General features: G+C 40.3%; 1 protein-coding gene across 3 annotated transcripts; it reads right to left on the bottom strand.

Moving 5' to 3' along the window:
- Positions 1-1,737: 1,737 nt before the first annotated feature.
- On the bottom strand, positions 1,738-15,179 carry men1 (multiple endocrine neoplasia I). Of its 3 annotated transcripts, none has more exons than XM_046852481.1 (10): positions 15,084-15,179; positions 9,284-9,766; positions 8,887-9,095; positions 8,604-8,732; positions 8,474-8,514; positions 8,312-8,396; positions 6,623-6,759; positions 5,556-5,685; positions 5,254-5,427; positions 1,738-3,273 (listed from the first exon to the last, which is right to left on the bottom strand). In XM_046852481.1, the coding sequence occupies exons 1-10, from the start codon at positions 15,136-15,138 to the stop codon at positions 2,764-2,766; spliced, it is 1,953 nt and encodes a 650-aa protein (XP_046708437.1). In that variant the 5' UTR covers positions 15,139-15,179; the 3' UTR covers positions 1,738-2,763. The 3 variants fall into 3 exon arrangements, with proteins under 3 accessions (XP_046708437.1, XP_046708438.1, XP_046708439.1); XM_046852482.1 differs by lacking the exon at positions 15,084-15,179 and adding an exon at positions 10,315-10,483; XM_046852483.1 differs by lacking the exon at positions 15,084-15,179 and adding an exon at positions 10,065-10,114.
- Positions 15,180-15,209: the final 30 nt, after the last annotated feature.

Here is a 15,209-nt window from a genome sequence, read left to right as displayed (position 1 = left end):
AATGGTATATTAGATTAGGTGTGAGTGGGGGTCCCTATCCGGGGCTTTTTTGTTACAAAATGGAACAATCGGTTAGTGTTATTCTATTTATCTTTTAGTTCTTATAGTTGAAATAAAAGGGTTTAATCATGGATTAACAAGATCAACTATAACCTAACGTGTTCGTCTAAAATAAACAGCTCCATTGCTCTAGTAAACGGCCAGAATACTGCACTGAAATTTTTATATATATATATATATATATATATACTCACCGGACACTTTATTAAGTACACCTGTCCAACTGCTCGTTAACGCAAATTTCTAATCAGCCAATCACATGGCAGCAACTCAATGCATTTAGGCATGTAGACATGGTCAAGACGATCTGCAGCAGTTCAAACCGAGCGTCAGAATGGGAAGAAAGGTGATTTAAGTGACTTTGAACGTGGCATGGTTGTTGGTGCCAGACGGGCTGGTCTGAGTATTTCAGAAACTGCTGATCTACTGGGATTTACAGAGAATGGTCCGAAAAAGAGAAAATATCCAGTGAGCGGCAGTTCTGTGGGCGCAAATGCCTTGTTGATGCCAGAGGTCAGAGGAGAATGGCCAGACTGGTTCGAGCTGATAGAAAGGCAACAGTAACTCAATAACCACTCGTTACAACTGAGGTATGCAGAAGAGCCTGAACGCACAACACGTCGAACCTTGAGGCGGATGGGCTACAGCAGCAGAAGACCACACCGGGTGCCACTCCTGACAGCTAAGAACAGGAAACTGAGGCTACAATTCGCACAGGCTCACCAAAATTGGACAATAGAAGATTGGAAAAACGTTGCCTGGTCTGATGAGTCTCGATTTCTGCTGCGACATTCGGATGGTAGGGTCAGAATTTGGCGTCAACAATATAAAAGCATGGATCCATCCTGCCTTGTATCAATGGTTCAGGCTGGTTGTGGTGGTGTAATGGTGTGGGGGATATTTTCTTGGCACACTTTGGGCCCATTAGTACCAATTGAGCATCGTGTCAACGCCACAGCCTACCTGAGTATTGTTGCTGACCATGTCCATCCCTTTATGACCACAGTGTACCCATCTTCTGATGGCTACTTTCAGCAGGATAACGCGCCATGTCATAAAGCGCGAATCATCTCAGACTGGTTTCTTGAACATGACAATCAGTTCACAGTACTCAAATGGCCTCCACAGTCACCAGATCTCAATCCAATAGAGCACGTTTGGGATGTGGTGGAACGGGAGATTCGCATGATGAATGTGCAGCCGACAAATCTGCAGCAACTGCATGATGCTATCATGTCAATATGGACCAAAATCTCTAAAGGATAGTTTCCAGTACCTTGTTGAATCTATGCCACGAAGGATTAAGGCAGTTCTGAAGGCAAAAGGGGGTCCAACCTGGTACCAGTAAGGTGTACCTAATAAAGTGGTTGGCCGGCGTGTGTGTGTGTGTGTATAATATAATATATATATATAATATAATATAATATATATATATACACATACACATACATACATACATATACACACATTATTCTTCCAGTTCTGAAGTCAGTATATAAGTATATTAGCAAATAGCTATGAATCGCTCTTTTTCCATGTTTTTTAAAGATGTTGGTGGGCTGAAGTTTTCTTCTAGAATGCATAATCAACTGTATTTGGGTGGCCAACACATACTTATAATAATATTTTGTGTGCAAATATAAAACATTTAATACTTTCACAAAATAATAGATTTGATCATTTTCTTGAAACTTCTTTATTAGAAAAATAGTTTCATACAGAGCAGCAATTAAAAAAAGAAAAAAAAGAAAAGCATTTACCTTGATATTATATATGAAAAAGCACACGCAAACCTGAACATTTTACGTAGCTCTAATATGACAAGGTAAAATAAAGAAAAATGTAGGCAATGCTAAACAGTTTAGCTTGTAACTCAAACGTGACTACCAGGGACCTTTAAGAAACCTTAAAGAGTAAAATATTTATAAAAGGAATTTTTGCAACTGAAACACTACATACTTTGGCACAATGTGATTTGAAATTTGTATTAAGCAATTATTAAGAAAGTAAATATAAAAATACAGCAAGATAAAAATTTTCTTTGTATGTAGCCAAATGATCTAATTCCAGTTTTAAACAATTGTTGGATAGTTGAAGTTTTTGCTTTTCGAACACATAATTTTACGTGTATTTTGTAGATCTTGACTTGAACTACAGATGTGTAGGATATGTGTAGTGGCCTTGTGAAATCTCTTTACATTGTGAAAATGAATTTTCTACTATATATATAAAGCTCTGAAAAAGAAATAACTATAAGCACTTTTTATGCATTCAATTAATATGCATATTATGCATTAAATTAATTACAACTGTTCTAATGATGTTGTGGATGATTTGAACAGTTGTTGGGGGTACTGTTTTGGGTGAATAAATGCAGGCCGTGACATCACGGGTTCACCTGCTTATTTTAATATTTTGCAAGGAATCAAACAATATAGCAATAGTCTGTTCATAATGTGCTGTTCTAGCTAGTGTGTGGAAAAAAATTATAATAATTATACAGTGCTGTGGCTTATGAGGGCTGGAAGTGAGGTATCCTGCTATTCAGCAATGGATCGTATTAACAGTCAGTGCTTGTACATGACAAGCCATTCCGTGAGCTGACACTTTTCACCATCAACTTTCAAAATACTGCATACTGCAGGCAAAGTGATGTTTAGTAGAGGTAAGAGTAAGCCAGAAAGAAAACAATCAAGGAGCTTTCTAGAGAGTCTTGCGAGGGCGTTTCATGAAGGACAGGCTATAGTCGCCAGAGGGGGTGGGTTTCTGCCTCTTCATCTGAACTTGTGACTGGGCAGTGAGTTGCAGCTTAATGGCACTGGAGTTGATCTTGGCTGCAGAGAGCAGCTCCTTCATGCCCTTCATCTTCTCACTGTGGAACGTCACCACGGGGCCACTTGACGGGACCATTGCCTGGGAAGGTGAAGGGACAGGACTGTTTGGGAGAGACGCTTCGTTCTTCCCGTCTGTTTCTTTCCCTCGTGCACCAGCTGAAGAACGGCGTCGACCTCCTTCTCCGCCAACTTTTTTGGGTTGACCAGGCTGGGATGCCGGAGCTGCAGCGGAAGCTGGTGGAGAGGGCCCTGCAGATTCTTCTACTCTGGACTCACGTCGTGGACCTCTCCGTCGGCCTTCACGGGGGTCGTCACTCGCTTGGTCGTCGTCGTCTTGTGGCTCTGACTCCTTGGTGATGATTGTCACTTTCTGTCTTATCTGAGAGAAAATAGATCTAATTCAATACACATATACATACATTATATACATACACATTTATATATATATATATTTATATATACACAGTGAGGAAAATAAGTATTTGAACACCCTGCTATTTTGCAAGTTCTCCCACTTAGAAATCATGGAGGGTCTGAAATTGTCATCGTAGGTGCATGTTCACTGTGAGAGACATAATCTAAAATCCAGAAATCACAATATATGATTTTTTAACTATTTATTTGTAGGATACAGCTGCAATTAAGTATTTGAACACCTGAGAAAGTCAATGTTAATATTTGGTACAGTAGCCTTTGTTTGCAATTACAGAGGTTAAAGTTTCCTGTAGTTTTTCACGAGGTTTGCACACACTGCAGGAGGGATTTTGGCCCACTCCTCCACACAGATCTTCTCTAGATCAGTCCGGTTTCTGGCCTGTCGCTGAGAAACACAGAGTTTGAGCTCCCTCCAAAGATTCTCTATTGGGTTTAGGTCTGGAGACTGGCTAGGCCACGCCAGAACCTTGATATGCTTCTTACAGAGCCACTCCTTGGTTATCCTGGCTGTGTGCTTCGGGTCATTGTCATGTTGGAAGACCCAGCCTCGACCCATCTTCAATGCTCTAACTGATGGAAGGAGGTTGTTCCCCAAAATCTCGCAATACATGGCCCCGGTCATCCTCTCCTTAATACAGTGCAGTCACCCTGTCCCATGTGCAGAAAAACACCCCAAAGCATGATGCTACCACCCCCATGCTTCACAGTAGGAATGGTGTTCTTGGGATGGTACTCATCATTCTTCTTCCTCCAAACACGTTTAGTGGAATTATGACCCAAAGTTCTATTTTGGTCTCATCTGACAACATGACTTTCTCCCATGACTCCTCTGGATCATCCAAATGGTCATTGGCAAACTTAAGACGTGCCTGGACATGTGCTGGTTTAAGCAGGGGAACCTTCCGTGCCATGCATGATTTCAAACCATGACGTCTTAGTATCCCAAGAGGATAATGTGCTCACACAAAATATTAACACTTTGGGCACAGTTTTGACATGTTCACTTAGTGTGTACTCACTTTTGTTGCTAATTATTTTGACAGTAATGGCGGAATGTTGAGTTATTTTCAGTAAATAAAGTAATAAATAAATTAAATATGTACTGCTATACAAGCTGCACATTAACATCTCTACAAATACATCCAAGTTTCACTTCTATACTCTTGTCCCTTGAGAAGATATAATAAAATGGTTTATATATATATATATATATATATATATATATATATATATATATATATATATATATATATATATATATATATACACACACACACACACACACACACACACACACACACATCTGTGTGATTTTGCTATTTACCCATAACCTTATTCTTTTATAAGTAATTACAGTAGCAAATAGCTTGAACGAACACTCTAAAAGCAGAACGCATCCAGCACTTAGTAGTTGAGGCGTAAAAAGAAATTGTAAACTAAAACGGACCGAGTATGCAATATTGAACGTATAAAAACGTTATTCTAACCTATAATTGTAAGAACCCAATTGTAACCAAAACTGTAATAGAACACTCTGTAGCTCTAGGCATTTTATACATGGTTAGGAAATAATGAATTGGGCAACACTACTTGTCAAAGTTTGCCACTGTTTGGTACAACGTGTTTTTTTGTTGACTTTTGAAAATGGATTTGTGTTTTTTCCATATTTGCATGTACAAAGGGTACCACCTATAAACTAGTTTTTTTATTTTGTAAACTTTGGATTTTTTTTTCTGCCCTAAACAGTGTGGCTCTTTAAGAATTCAATCAGGTCTAAGGTTAGGTTCTGTGCAATTTCCTCATATACTACACTTCTATAATACAGTTATAGATTAGGTGTATTATAGATGAGGTGTAGATATAATCTTTATCGATACTTCACACACATTTATTTAAAGCTTTATTCTGCAAATTCTGGGTTTACCTGAGCATCAAAACGGCTGAGAGACTGAACCAGGAAAGTGGCCCAGCCTACATGAAGCACAGGTGTGGGACTTCCCTCTTCCCATTTACAAATTCCATCGTAGAAACGCAACATGTGCGCAAAACATTCCGGGTCCTGTAAGGCCGAGAGAGCTGCAGCCTGTCTTGGTTGGTCCTGCAAAAACAAACCAAATGTGAACAAGAAAAGGAAAAAAAAAAAAATATTAATCTGATTTTTGCATGTCCTTGTTTTTATTTGAGAAATGATGGTAATTTTTGGCTTGTTGGTATTTAAGTTTCTACCTTTTCTGCTCCCTCAGAGCCCTCTCCTCCACTTTCAGCAGCAGTCTCTTTGAGAAGGGTGGGGATGACATCATTTGCTATATCGAAGAACTCCTTATAGATCTCCTCATCCTCGCGGCAGTAGTTGTAACTGCGAAATGTTTACTCTTAAGTTTGTTTAAAGTCTTATATCATATGTTATGCATGTAACTTTAAAAATCATGTGACTAATAACAAAGACTTTGCTGCACATTTTTGATAAATAATTTATATTTAACAAGAAACCCCATGATAAAAGCCAAAAACCCAAATAATTAATTAGATATAAAATTCTGCAAAGATGGCATGCTCCAAGGTGCGATGCTGGGAGATTTACAATCTAGTTTATTTGTTTTGACTTTTTTTTTTTTTTTTTTTAAATCCTTTGCAAATAAACATACAATTTAAAGGATTACAATGTTCAGCTTGTCCAGAAATATATATTAGAAAAGTAAGGGAGTGAGCTTTCTGTGTCCAGAAGGAACAGGAAACAGGAAGAGAGGGAAAGGGAAGAGGCTGGATTTTGGGCGTGTGCGGTGCAGACATCCTTCGGGACGCAAAAGCATAGCAGATACAACTATTTTTAGTGCTTCGGTCTGCCCAGCATGTGTTTGCGGATAGAAAAATACAGATGCAGCTCCTCCCTATCTTTTCCTCATTCCTAACAGTATGAGACTGTAGCAAACTGACTCTCTATGGTCAGTGGAACAATATATATGGCTAGAGCCATTGTAACACTAACACGTGTGTTGTGAGAAAAACTACACAATCTTTTGCATTACATTGTTCCTGATGCTGAAACATCTCACAGAATAAGAGTTTACTAAAAGAGACATCATTGCTCTCCAAAACAAAAAAGCACAAGTATGTCATCACTCAGCAACAGGCAAACACTGCCACCTGCTGCAAATTAATAATTATAACATACTTCACACTAACTAAGCAAAAAAGTTAATATTTAGGTCACATATTTGAAATACGATCATTTATAAATTGTAATAAAAGGTTAAAGATCAAAACAACAAAAATGTGCTAGGTGTGAAACTTACTCCTGAATGACTGTAGCAGCCTCAGCCCAAGCCCCGAGAGCCTCCCGCACATTCCTGTGTCTGTAGTGGTATCCGGCCAAGTACATGAAAGGGTAGATATGCTCGTTGTTGTAGTACGTCTTGGCGGACTCCACAGCCTTGAAACACAGTGAAGTATGTGGTTGGCGATAAAAAAATCCTCGGTGGATGATATGAAAACTATATTCAGTTTTACCCTTTTTAACCACTAGGGGAAGATTTAAAAACACATGGTGCACACGTGTGCATGGAAACGTCTTTCAAGAAGGTTCTATGATGCTGTATTTGCAATAAATGCTGCTGTTATGCTCGTTTTATACACGTCTTTGTTTACTTGTGATTACTGTCTAAGCTGCAGGTATAAGAGTGCAGTTTCCACTATTTAGCTCACCATAACATTTCTGCTTTCCAATGCCCACAAAGCCCAGGCAGCTGCATGTAAGCGGTAAAGTCATGCACTAAGACTCCTAGAATATGGCTGATCACCTCACATTCTCCCCACAGGACACATTCTAAGCATTAGATGATCGAGAAGGGAAAACAATGGGATTAATTCCCACTGAAGACATTACATATTTGGCAGCAGCCATATCAGTTCAGGTTCAGGAAGCCAAGCTTCTAGTTCTGCACATGTACTCAGGGCATTTTACATCTCCAAATACAAAAGACTGTTGAAGTTTGTTCCTCCTTACAAAAACTGCACAATGAAATTTCAATCAGATCGAATGATTCTACACAAGACACTGAATGCTCCCTTTTGACTGTTAATTCTGCATGATGCAAATCAAAGGAACCCAATTTAAAGGTTCAGCCTTCAGCCTTTTCCTATCGACCATTCTTGCTGTATGCAGATGTGCAAAACGTAAACAATCAGCCATGTCTCCAAAACAACCCAAGACATCACCAAAACTGTGGTGTTTGGATGAGTGGACGCTGTGCCCCAACACCAAGGAACATGCCCACTACTCAAAAATAAACAGTGTCTTCTTCTTCTTTCGGCTTCTCCCATTAGGGGTCGCCACAGCGGATCATTCGTCTCCATACCGCTCTGTTCTCTACATCTGCCTCTTTCAAACTAACTACCTGCATGTCTTCCCTCACCACATCCATGAACCTCCTCCTTGGTCCTCTTTTCCTCCTTCCTGACGGCTCCATCCTCAGCATTCTCCTACCAATATACCCCATGTCCCTCCTCTGAACATGTCCCAACCATCTCATCCTCGCCTTGTCTCCAAAACGTCCTACATGCGCTGTCCCTCTAATAAACTCGTTTCTAATCCTGTCCATCCTCATCACGCCCAACGAAGACCTTAACATCATCAGCTCTGCTACCTCCAGCTCCACCTCCTGTCTTATACTCAATGCCACTGTCTCTAAACCATACAACATCACAGGTCTCACCACAGTCCTATAAACTTTCCCTTTCAATCTTACAGATACTCTTCTATCACAAATCACTCCTACCATCACTCTTCTCCACCCACTCCACCCTGCCTGCACTAAACAGTATATTAACTGTATATAAATGTTATAAAAGTCCTGGTCATATTACTACAACATATTGCGCACACACAGCGAAATGAAGCCAAAGACTCACAAGTAGCTGTGAGCATAAAACAAACTACAAGAGATTTCGTTTGTACCAACGATAAAAGCTAAATGCCCCGGCACCTTTAAATGGATTGAGAGCGGGTCTCCTTTGCAGATAGGTTCTTGATCTTCAAGGTCAGCAAGAGTACCCATTGCCATTGGATACCTGCAAAAGAAACATGATTTCAGACCTCTAAACAGGGTTTAACTGTAGCTCCAATTTTTATAGCCATTGTAACACACCTGTCCAAGTCTCCTCTCTCATACAGCAGCCAAAGCAGCCTCTATAACAGAAGAAAAAATCTAAAATCAAGACAAAACCTATTGCTTAGACTTTTTTTCCAGAAACAGCATGCACCATCTTCTAGCTCACCTGCTGAAGTTGTAGCAGCTCGGAGCTGTCTGTGTGCAGATCTAAAGATGGGTTGATGGCGCATACCATGAATGCTACCTCCATGTTGCGGTTGCACTTCAGGTAGGATCCTTTTAAATATAACCAGCTCTACGGTGATATATAACATAACGCAATGTAGTCGAATGAGCTTGTTTCCTCATTTAATCAGACACATTCCGAAAATTCTTCTGTTCTACTAGTGCATCATATATTTTTTTTTCTTCATGAATGATAAAAGTGTAATAAGGTAGAATAGTCTCACCCGCTCATTAACTCCAGCACTGACTGTCTGGCCTCTCCGGTCCTCGTTGCCCTTGCCGTGCCATGTGACCTCAGCCGTTTCCTCTCCCCCTTTGCCGAAGATCACCCAGGCGTGGTCCTCAGACAGGGCCAAGTGAACATCCTTCAGTCCAAGAACCTGACAGGCAGCCACCACTGCAAAGGCCACACCAGAGCTGTCCAACTTTGTGCCTGTTTAGAAACCAAAACAAATGACTTGGTTAAGCATCAGTAACCAGTGGTGAGGTCGCTGAACGAGGCAACATATTAATATATCAACATAATAATAAACAAATATTTGCATAATATTATTTCATAAATATGGCTTTCATAAAAGCATGGGAAAAATCTGTAATCTGCACTGAATTCATTTTTCCTACCCGTTATGAGACTGAAGAGAGACTGAATGTGGGCTCGGTCCTTGAAGTACGATCGGCTCAGGCTGTTCCAGATCACATCGGAGACCTTCTTCACGAGCTCTCTGCTCGAACCTGCAGCCGGCCTGCGGTACAGCGACAGGTCCACTGCGCCACGGATCTGAGCTGTGAAGCGCTCGTGCAGCGCTGATATCAAGCCCAGGTCTACTGTTGGGAAGCAGGAGTTGAGGCAGTCACCCTTGAGGGGTTCGAATCGCACTCCAGGGACGTTGACAGGCACCACGCGGTTGACTGCCAGGAAGTGCTCGATGAAGCCCAGCACCAAAGATAGCAGGGCCAGATCTGGCTCGGGGTTTCCCAACTCGTACTCAAAAAGTTGCACCACGCCGTCGATGCCCCGCAAGGGGAAGTGCTTCTTCTGAGCTGACCTCAGGCCCATGTCTGGGAGGCTGAATTTCAGGAAGGGACCTGTTGCACTAGAACTACCTGATGGAGAAAATAAGAACATGTTACATGGTAAAAATGGAGCATACAAAAAGAGAAGCAGCAATGACATAAGATGGCAGTTGAAACCTATGTATGAGGAAGCCTTTGCTTGCATGTTCTGGCAAGATCACAAGACAACGCAACAGAAATGGTGGAGCTTCATCAGACTGATGATCTATCAGGTCAATAAGATTGTACACAAATTCCCACGTGCTGATCACAGACGTGAAGAAGTGCGATGTCACATAAACTCGTATCAGATCAGCTTTTCTCATCAGACCACATGCCAGACACGCACCTAGAACGAGATCTTCGCCTCGATCGCCCTTTGGAGTCTTAGAAACACAGCTACACACACAGACCATAATCCAAGTTCATGGCTAACCTGTTAGCGGGCACATGCTCACACACACGTTAGCAAATATTTACTATAAACCCCGATATTTATTATGCTCTATCAACAATTTATCAACCTTTATCTTGTCTGTCTTCCTGATCCATGCTATGTTTACCCTTTGGTGTTTCTAAACCGGCTCGGTCATACACACCTGAGCTCCAAATGATGTTCACATGCTTTTGTTTTGTCCCTCGCTTTTTGCCGCGCAACACAGTGAATCCAACCTAGAAAAACATTCAAGCAACATACAATATCCCTCCAATCCCGCTACGTACGAAGGGTGTACACCGAGACCCATCCGTATTACGACAGATCAGTTGCACCAAGATGGCGGCCGAACAGCAAGTACACTTCCGAGTCAAATGTCGCACACCGGGGGAAATTTGTTATTCTGGGTGTGGCTGTTTTTATTTATTTATTTTATTTTATTTAGTTACCTACCAGCGTTTGTAAACAGTATTTAAAAAGAAAGAGAGCGTTTTTTTATTATATCGCCATTATTAGATTGTTGATGTTGTTAAATTTTACAATATACTAATAATTATAATTTGGTTTTCTTTATATTATACAGTCACAAAAAAAGCATTCTACCCAAACTGAATATGTGCGGTCTTTATTGAAAAAAATGAATAATGTTCGATTTATTAAACGTGTTTGAAATATTAAATATGTAATTCGCCAGCAGAGGGTGCCAAAGCGCATACAATGTATATGACGTAATTAAAAAGCCTTTTAAAATGTTTCTGTTCAGGGAAATTTATAGCATATCCCAGATTAGCATCTATATATCTGTATACCATTCCACACTTTTACTGTAATAAATCCCATATTTCTATACATATATTGTGCCTTACACACATCTTGCACACATTCTTTTTTCACCTGTAGATGTGTGTAAATATATACATATATATTCTTACTTACTGTCACTGCCCATACCCTTTACATCCAGCAGCTAAAGGCTAGTTTATAAATAGAACATCCACTACAATATCTCTCAGAAATTTAAAAGTGTAATGTCTTACAGACATAAGCAAGTTTACACTCGCCAAACAAGTTTACATTCACTAATAGCTGCAAACTTAATCAGATGGCAGTACCTTAGTGTATAAAATCATGCAGATACAGGCCAGTGGTTTTAGGGGGGGGGGGGGGGGGTAATGTTCACACCAACTATCAGAATGGGGAAAATATGACCCGTGTGCTTTTGGCATGATTGCTGGTGTTAAATAGGCTGGTTTGAATATTTTGAGAACTGCTGAATGCCTGGAACAACATTGAACAACACTCGAGTTTTCAAAATTGGTGCAATAATAGAAAAAAAGTGGAAGCCATAGCAGTGGAAATTACTTTTTGATGAAATAGTTCAGCCAGATTCACTCTGAACAATTGTGAAAAGCAGGAAAGATTCTTAAAATCCACAGAATATGTAACAACCTTGAGTTGGATTCCATGTCTGTCAGCCAAGAACAGAAAGCTGAGGCTGCTGTGAGCACAGGGTCAACAAAACTGGACAGCTGAAGGCTGGAAAAATGTCTTGTCTGATAAATCTTTATTTCTGCTGAGGCACACAAATGGTAGGGTCAGAACTTGGCACCAACAGCATCAATCCATAGACAAAACCTCCCTTTTGTCAACAGTCCAGACTTGTAGAGATTGTGTAATGCTATGGGCAATGATTTCTTGACACTCTTTGGGCCTGTTAATACCAATTACTTTTTTTTTTTTTGAAAGCTACAGCCTATTTGTATTCTTTTGTTGCTGACCTAGTGCATTCCTTCATGACCACAGTTTCTTAGCTTCTAATTGTTTCCGGCATGATAATGACATGGTGGCGAAGCAAAAGTAGTCTCAAACTGGCTCCATAAGCACGACTTCAATATTCTTTAGTGGCCTTCCCATTAACCAGATCTGAATCCAATAGAACACATTTTGGATGTGGTAGAACAGGGGATTTGTAGCTTAAAAGTGCACCTGAAAAAACTGCAGTAATTGTGTTTTTTGCTAACAATATTTATTGTTTGGGGAATAAAAATATTTCATCACAAATACAAAAAGCCACATTGTACTATGCATCACATGTCATATTTTATATTTATGTGTGGGGATCATAGTTTGCTTCAATCTTGCTCTAATAAAATCACTCTGCCACCCTGAATACCACATTATTAAAATTTTTTACACATTTCCAGCTAAAAGCTAAAGGTGCAAACACTGTACAGTTGCTTGTCAACAAAGAACATCATTTTTATTTTTGGGACTGTGGGATTTAAATATTTGTATTTGAATGTGAGTTTTCCAACAGCTGCCACAGGCATTATTAGCCAACAGTTTAGCAAATAACATGAAAATGGCAGTGGTAAATACATATTTTAAGAAGAAGGAGGATCAAAGGGTGATGTATAAGAGTGGAGAAAGGTGCACACAGGTATGTTCTATGTAGGAGATGCAACCAGAAGGAGATTGGAGACTGTAAGGGGACAGTGTAGCTAAACAGCATCAGATGGTGGTCTGTAGGATGGTTTTGGAGGCGAAGAAGAAGTGGAGGAGAGTGAAGACTGAAAGTAGAATAAGATGGTGGAAACTGAAGGAGGAAGAGTGTAGTGTGAGATTCAGGGAAGAGGTCAGACAGGGGCTCGGTGGTGGTGAAGAGGTGCTGGATGATTGGGAAACTACTGCAGAAGTGATAAGGTTATAAGAAAGTATAAGAAAGTTATCAGAGGCCCTTATCCAGAGCGACGTACAAAAGTGCTTTAAATCTCTAGTAATTAATAAATCTACACTGGTACACAAGATTACAAACTTAATATAAATATAACTCGAATTCTACAAACTTGGAAAGTGCTAATATAGATACTTGATGTGACATCTGGAAATAGAAAGGAAGACAAAGAGATGTGGTGGTGGAATGAGGAAGTGCAGGAGAGCACAAGGAGAAAGAGGTTGGTGAAATAGGATTGGGATCCACAAAATAATGAGAAAAGTAGGCAGGAGCACAAGGAGATGCGGCAGCAGGTGAAAAGGGATGTGGCGAAAGTAAAGGAAATGGCGTAAAGGAGAGGGAGGAGTTAGGAGATTTTGAGCAGAAAGAGAAAGAGAGAAGGGTAGATGATGTGGAGATTGTGAAGCAGGAAGTGGATAGGGTTAGTAAGGAGGAAGTGAGAGCAGCTATCAAGAAGATGAAGATTGGAATGTTGGTTGGCCAGATAACATACCAGTAGAAGCATGGAGATGTTTAGGAGAGATGGCAGTGGATTACTAAATTGTTCAACAAGATTTTGGAAGGTAAAAGATGCCTGAGGAATGACAGTGTGACTATCTGTATGACTTCAGGAGTTGTGGTATTGTCAGGTGTAGTCAGGTGTAGCAGAAAAATAAATGAAGGTGGTGCAGGACATGTATGAGGACAGTGTGACAGCAGTAAGGTGTGAAGTACATCATACATAAGAATGCTGTTCATCGATTACAGCTCTGCCTTTAGCACATCATCCTATCCAAACTCATTTCAAAGCTGAAAGAGCTAGGACTAAACTTGTGTAACTGGATTTTGGACTTTCTGATGAACAGACTCCAAATTGTCAGAGTTGGAAAGTACAACCCCACCACACTTACTCTAAGCACTGGCGCTCCACAAGGTTGTGTTCTAAGTCCCTTCCTGTACTCTCTGTTTACACACAACTGTGTTGCCCAACACAGTTCCAAAGTCTTCTTTAAGTTTGCGGATGACACGTCCATCTTGGGCCTCATAACTGGTGGAGATGAGGCGGCAAACAGAGCTTAGGTGAGAGCTCTATTACAATGGTGCAGTGATAGCAGCCTCTGCCTCAACATCAACAAAACCAAAGAGATTATAGTAAGCTTCAGAAGGGTACAGAAGGTCAACTATACCCCCTTACATATCGACTGGACCATCGTAGAAATAGTCAAAAACTTCAAGTTTCTTGGTGTCCACCTCTCTGACAACTTGTCCTGGTCCCTGCACACCATGTCAGTTGCTAAATCAGCTTGCCAGTGACTCTACTTTCTAATCGGACTAAAGAAATTTGCCCCACCCCAAAATCTTTTCCAAATTCTACAGATGCACCCTGAAGAGAATCCTAACTGGATACCTGAAGTATCACAGTACTAGATCGCAAGGCCCTACAGAGGGTCGCAAGAGCAGAGGAACTCATTATTGGAAATAAACTCCCAGCCTACAGGTCATCTATTACTGCTGATCTGAATCTGTTTCCAGTCACCCAGCACTCAGCCTGTTTAACAAATTTTCATCAGGACATACTGGAGTGTTCTTTCCAGGACCAATAAGCTGAAGAATATTTTTTACCCTCAGGCTATCAGAATCATCACCGAACTGTAATACAGTCTCACCACAGACCACAACTGCCAACTGACCCTGTTATACATTTCATACATATTTGCACTATAATGTTTAACACATTGGGACTGCACAATTCTTAATTCTCAAAACTCTAAATACCATTGCAATACTATTGCACCTTAAATGCACAATACATATTTTTGTGTGTTTTTTCCTACCTACTTTAAGATATACATTCTGCTTGTTATCCTTCCTTTTCCATATTTTTCAAAAAAATACCTCATGCTAATATCTTATGTCATATGTCATATTCATATAATTCATTTAATATATTTACATACATTTCTGCACCCACTTGTAAATAATTATCTAACTTTCTTAAGCCTCATTATTACTTTTGGAGGTGAGATTGCATCAAAGGTCAGCTCTGAGCCCTTTACTGTTTATAGAGTGGTGATGGACAGATTGATGGACGATGAAGAGTGAAGGAAATTATAAGAGCAAATTGGGAATAAATTTGGAATGTGATGCTGAAAAAGTACAAACCTTTGGCAATTTTGTGTATACATACACCAACCAGGCATAACATTATGACCACCTACCTAATATTGTGTTGATCCGACTTTTGCTGCCGAAACAGTCCTGCCCTTCAAGCATTAAAGCATAAAATCTCTCTCTCTCTCTCTCTCTCTCTCTCTCTCTCTCTCTCTCTTTTTCCACCCACCCAC

This window comes from Silurus meridionalis, chromosome 6 (genome assembly GCF_014805685.1).
Source record: "Silurus meridionalis isolate SWU-2019-XX chromosome 6, ASM1480568v1, whole genome shotgun sequence".
In the NCBI taxonomy this organism is placed as follows: Eukaryota; Metazoa; Chordata; class Actinopteri; order Siluriformes; family Siluridae; genus Silurus; species Silurus meridionalis.
The sequence above is the reverse complement of the archived record's forward strand: the minus strand, read 5'-3'. Positions and strand labels throughout refer to the sequence as shown.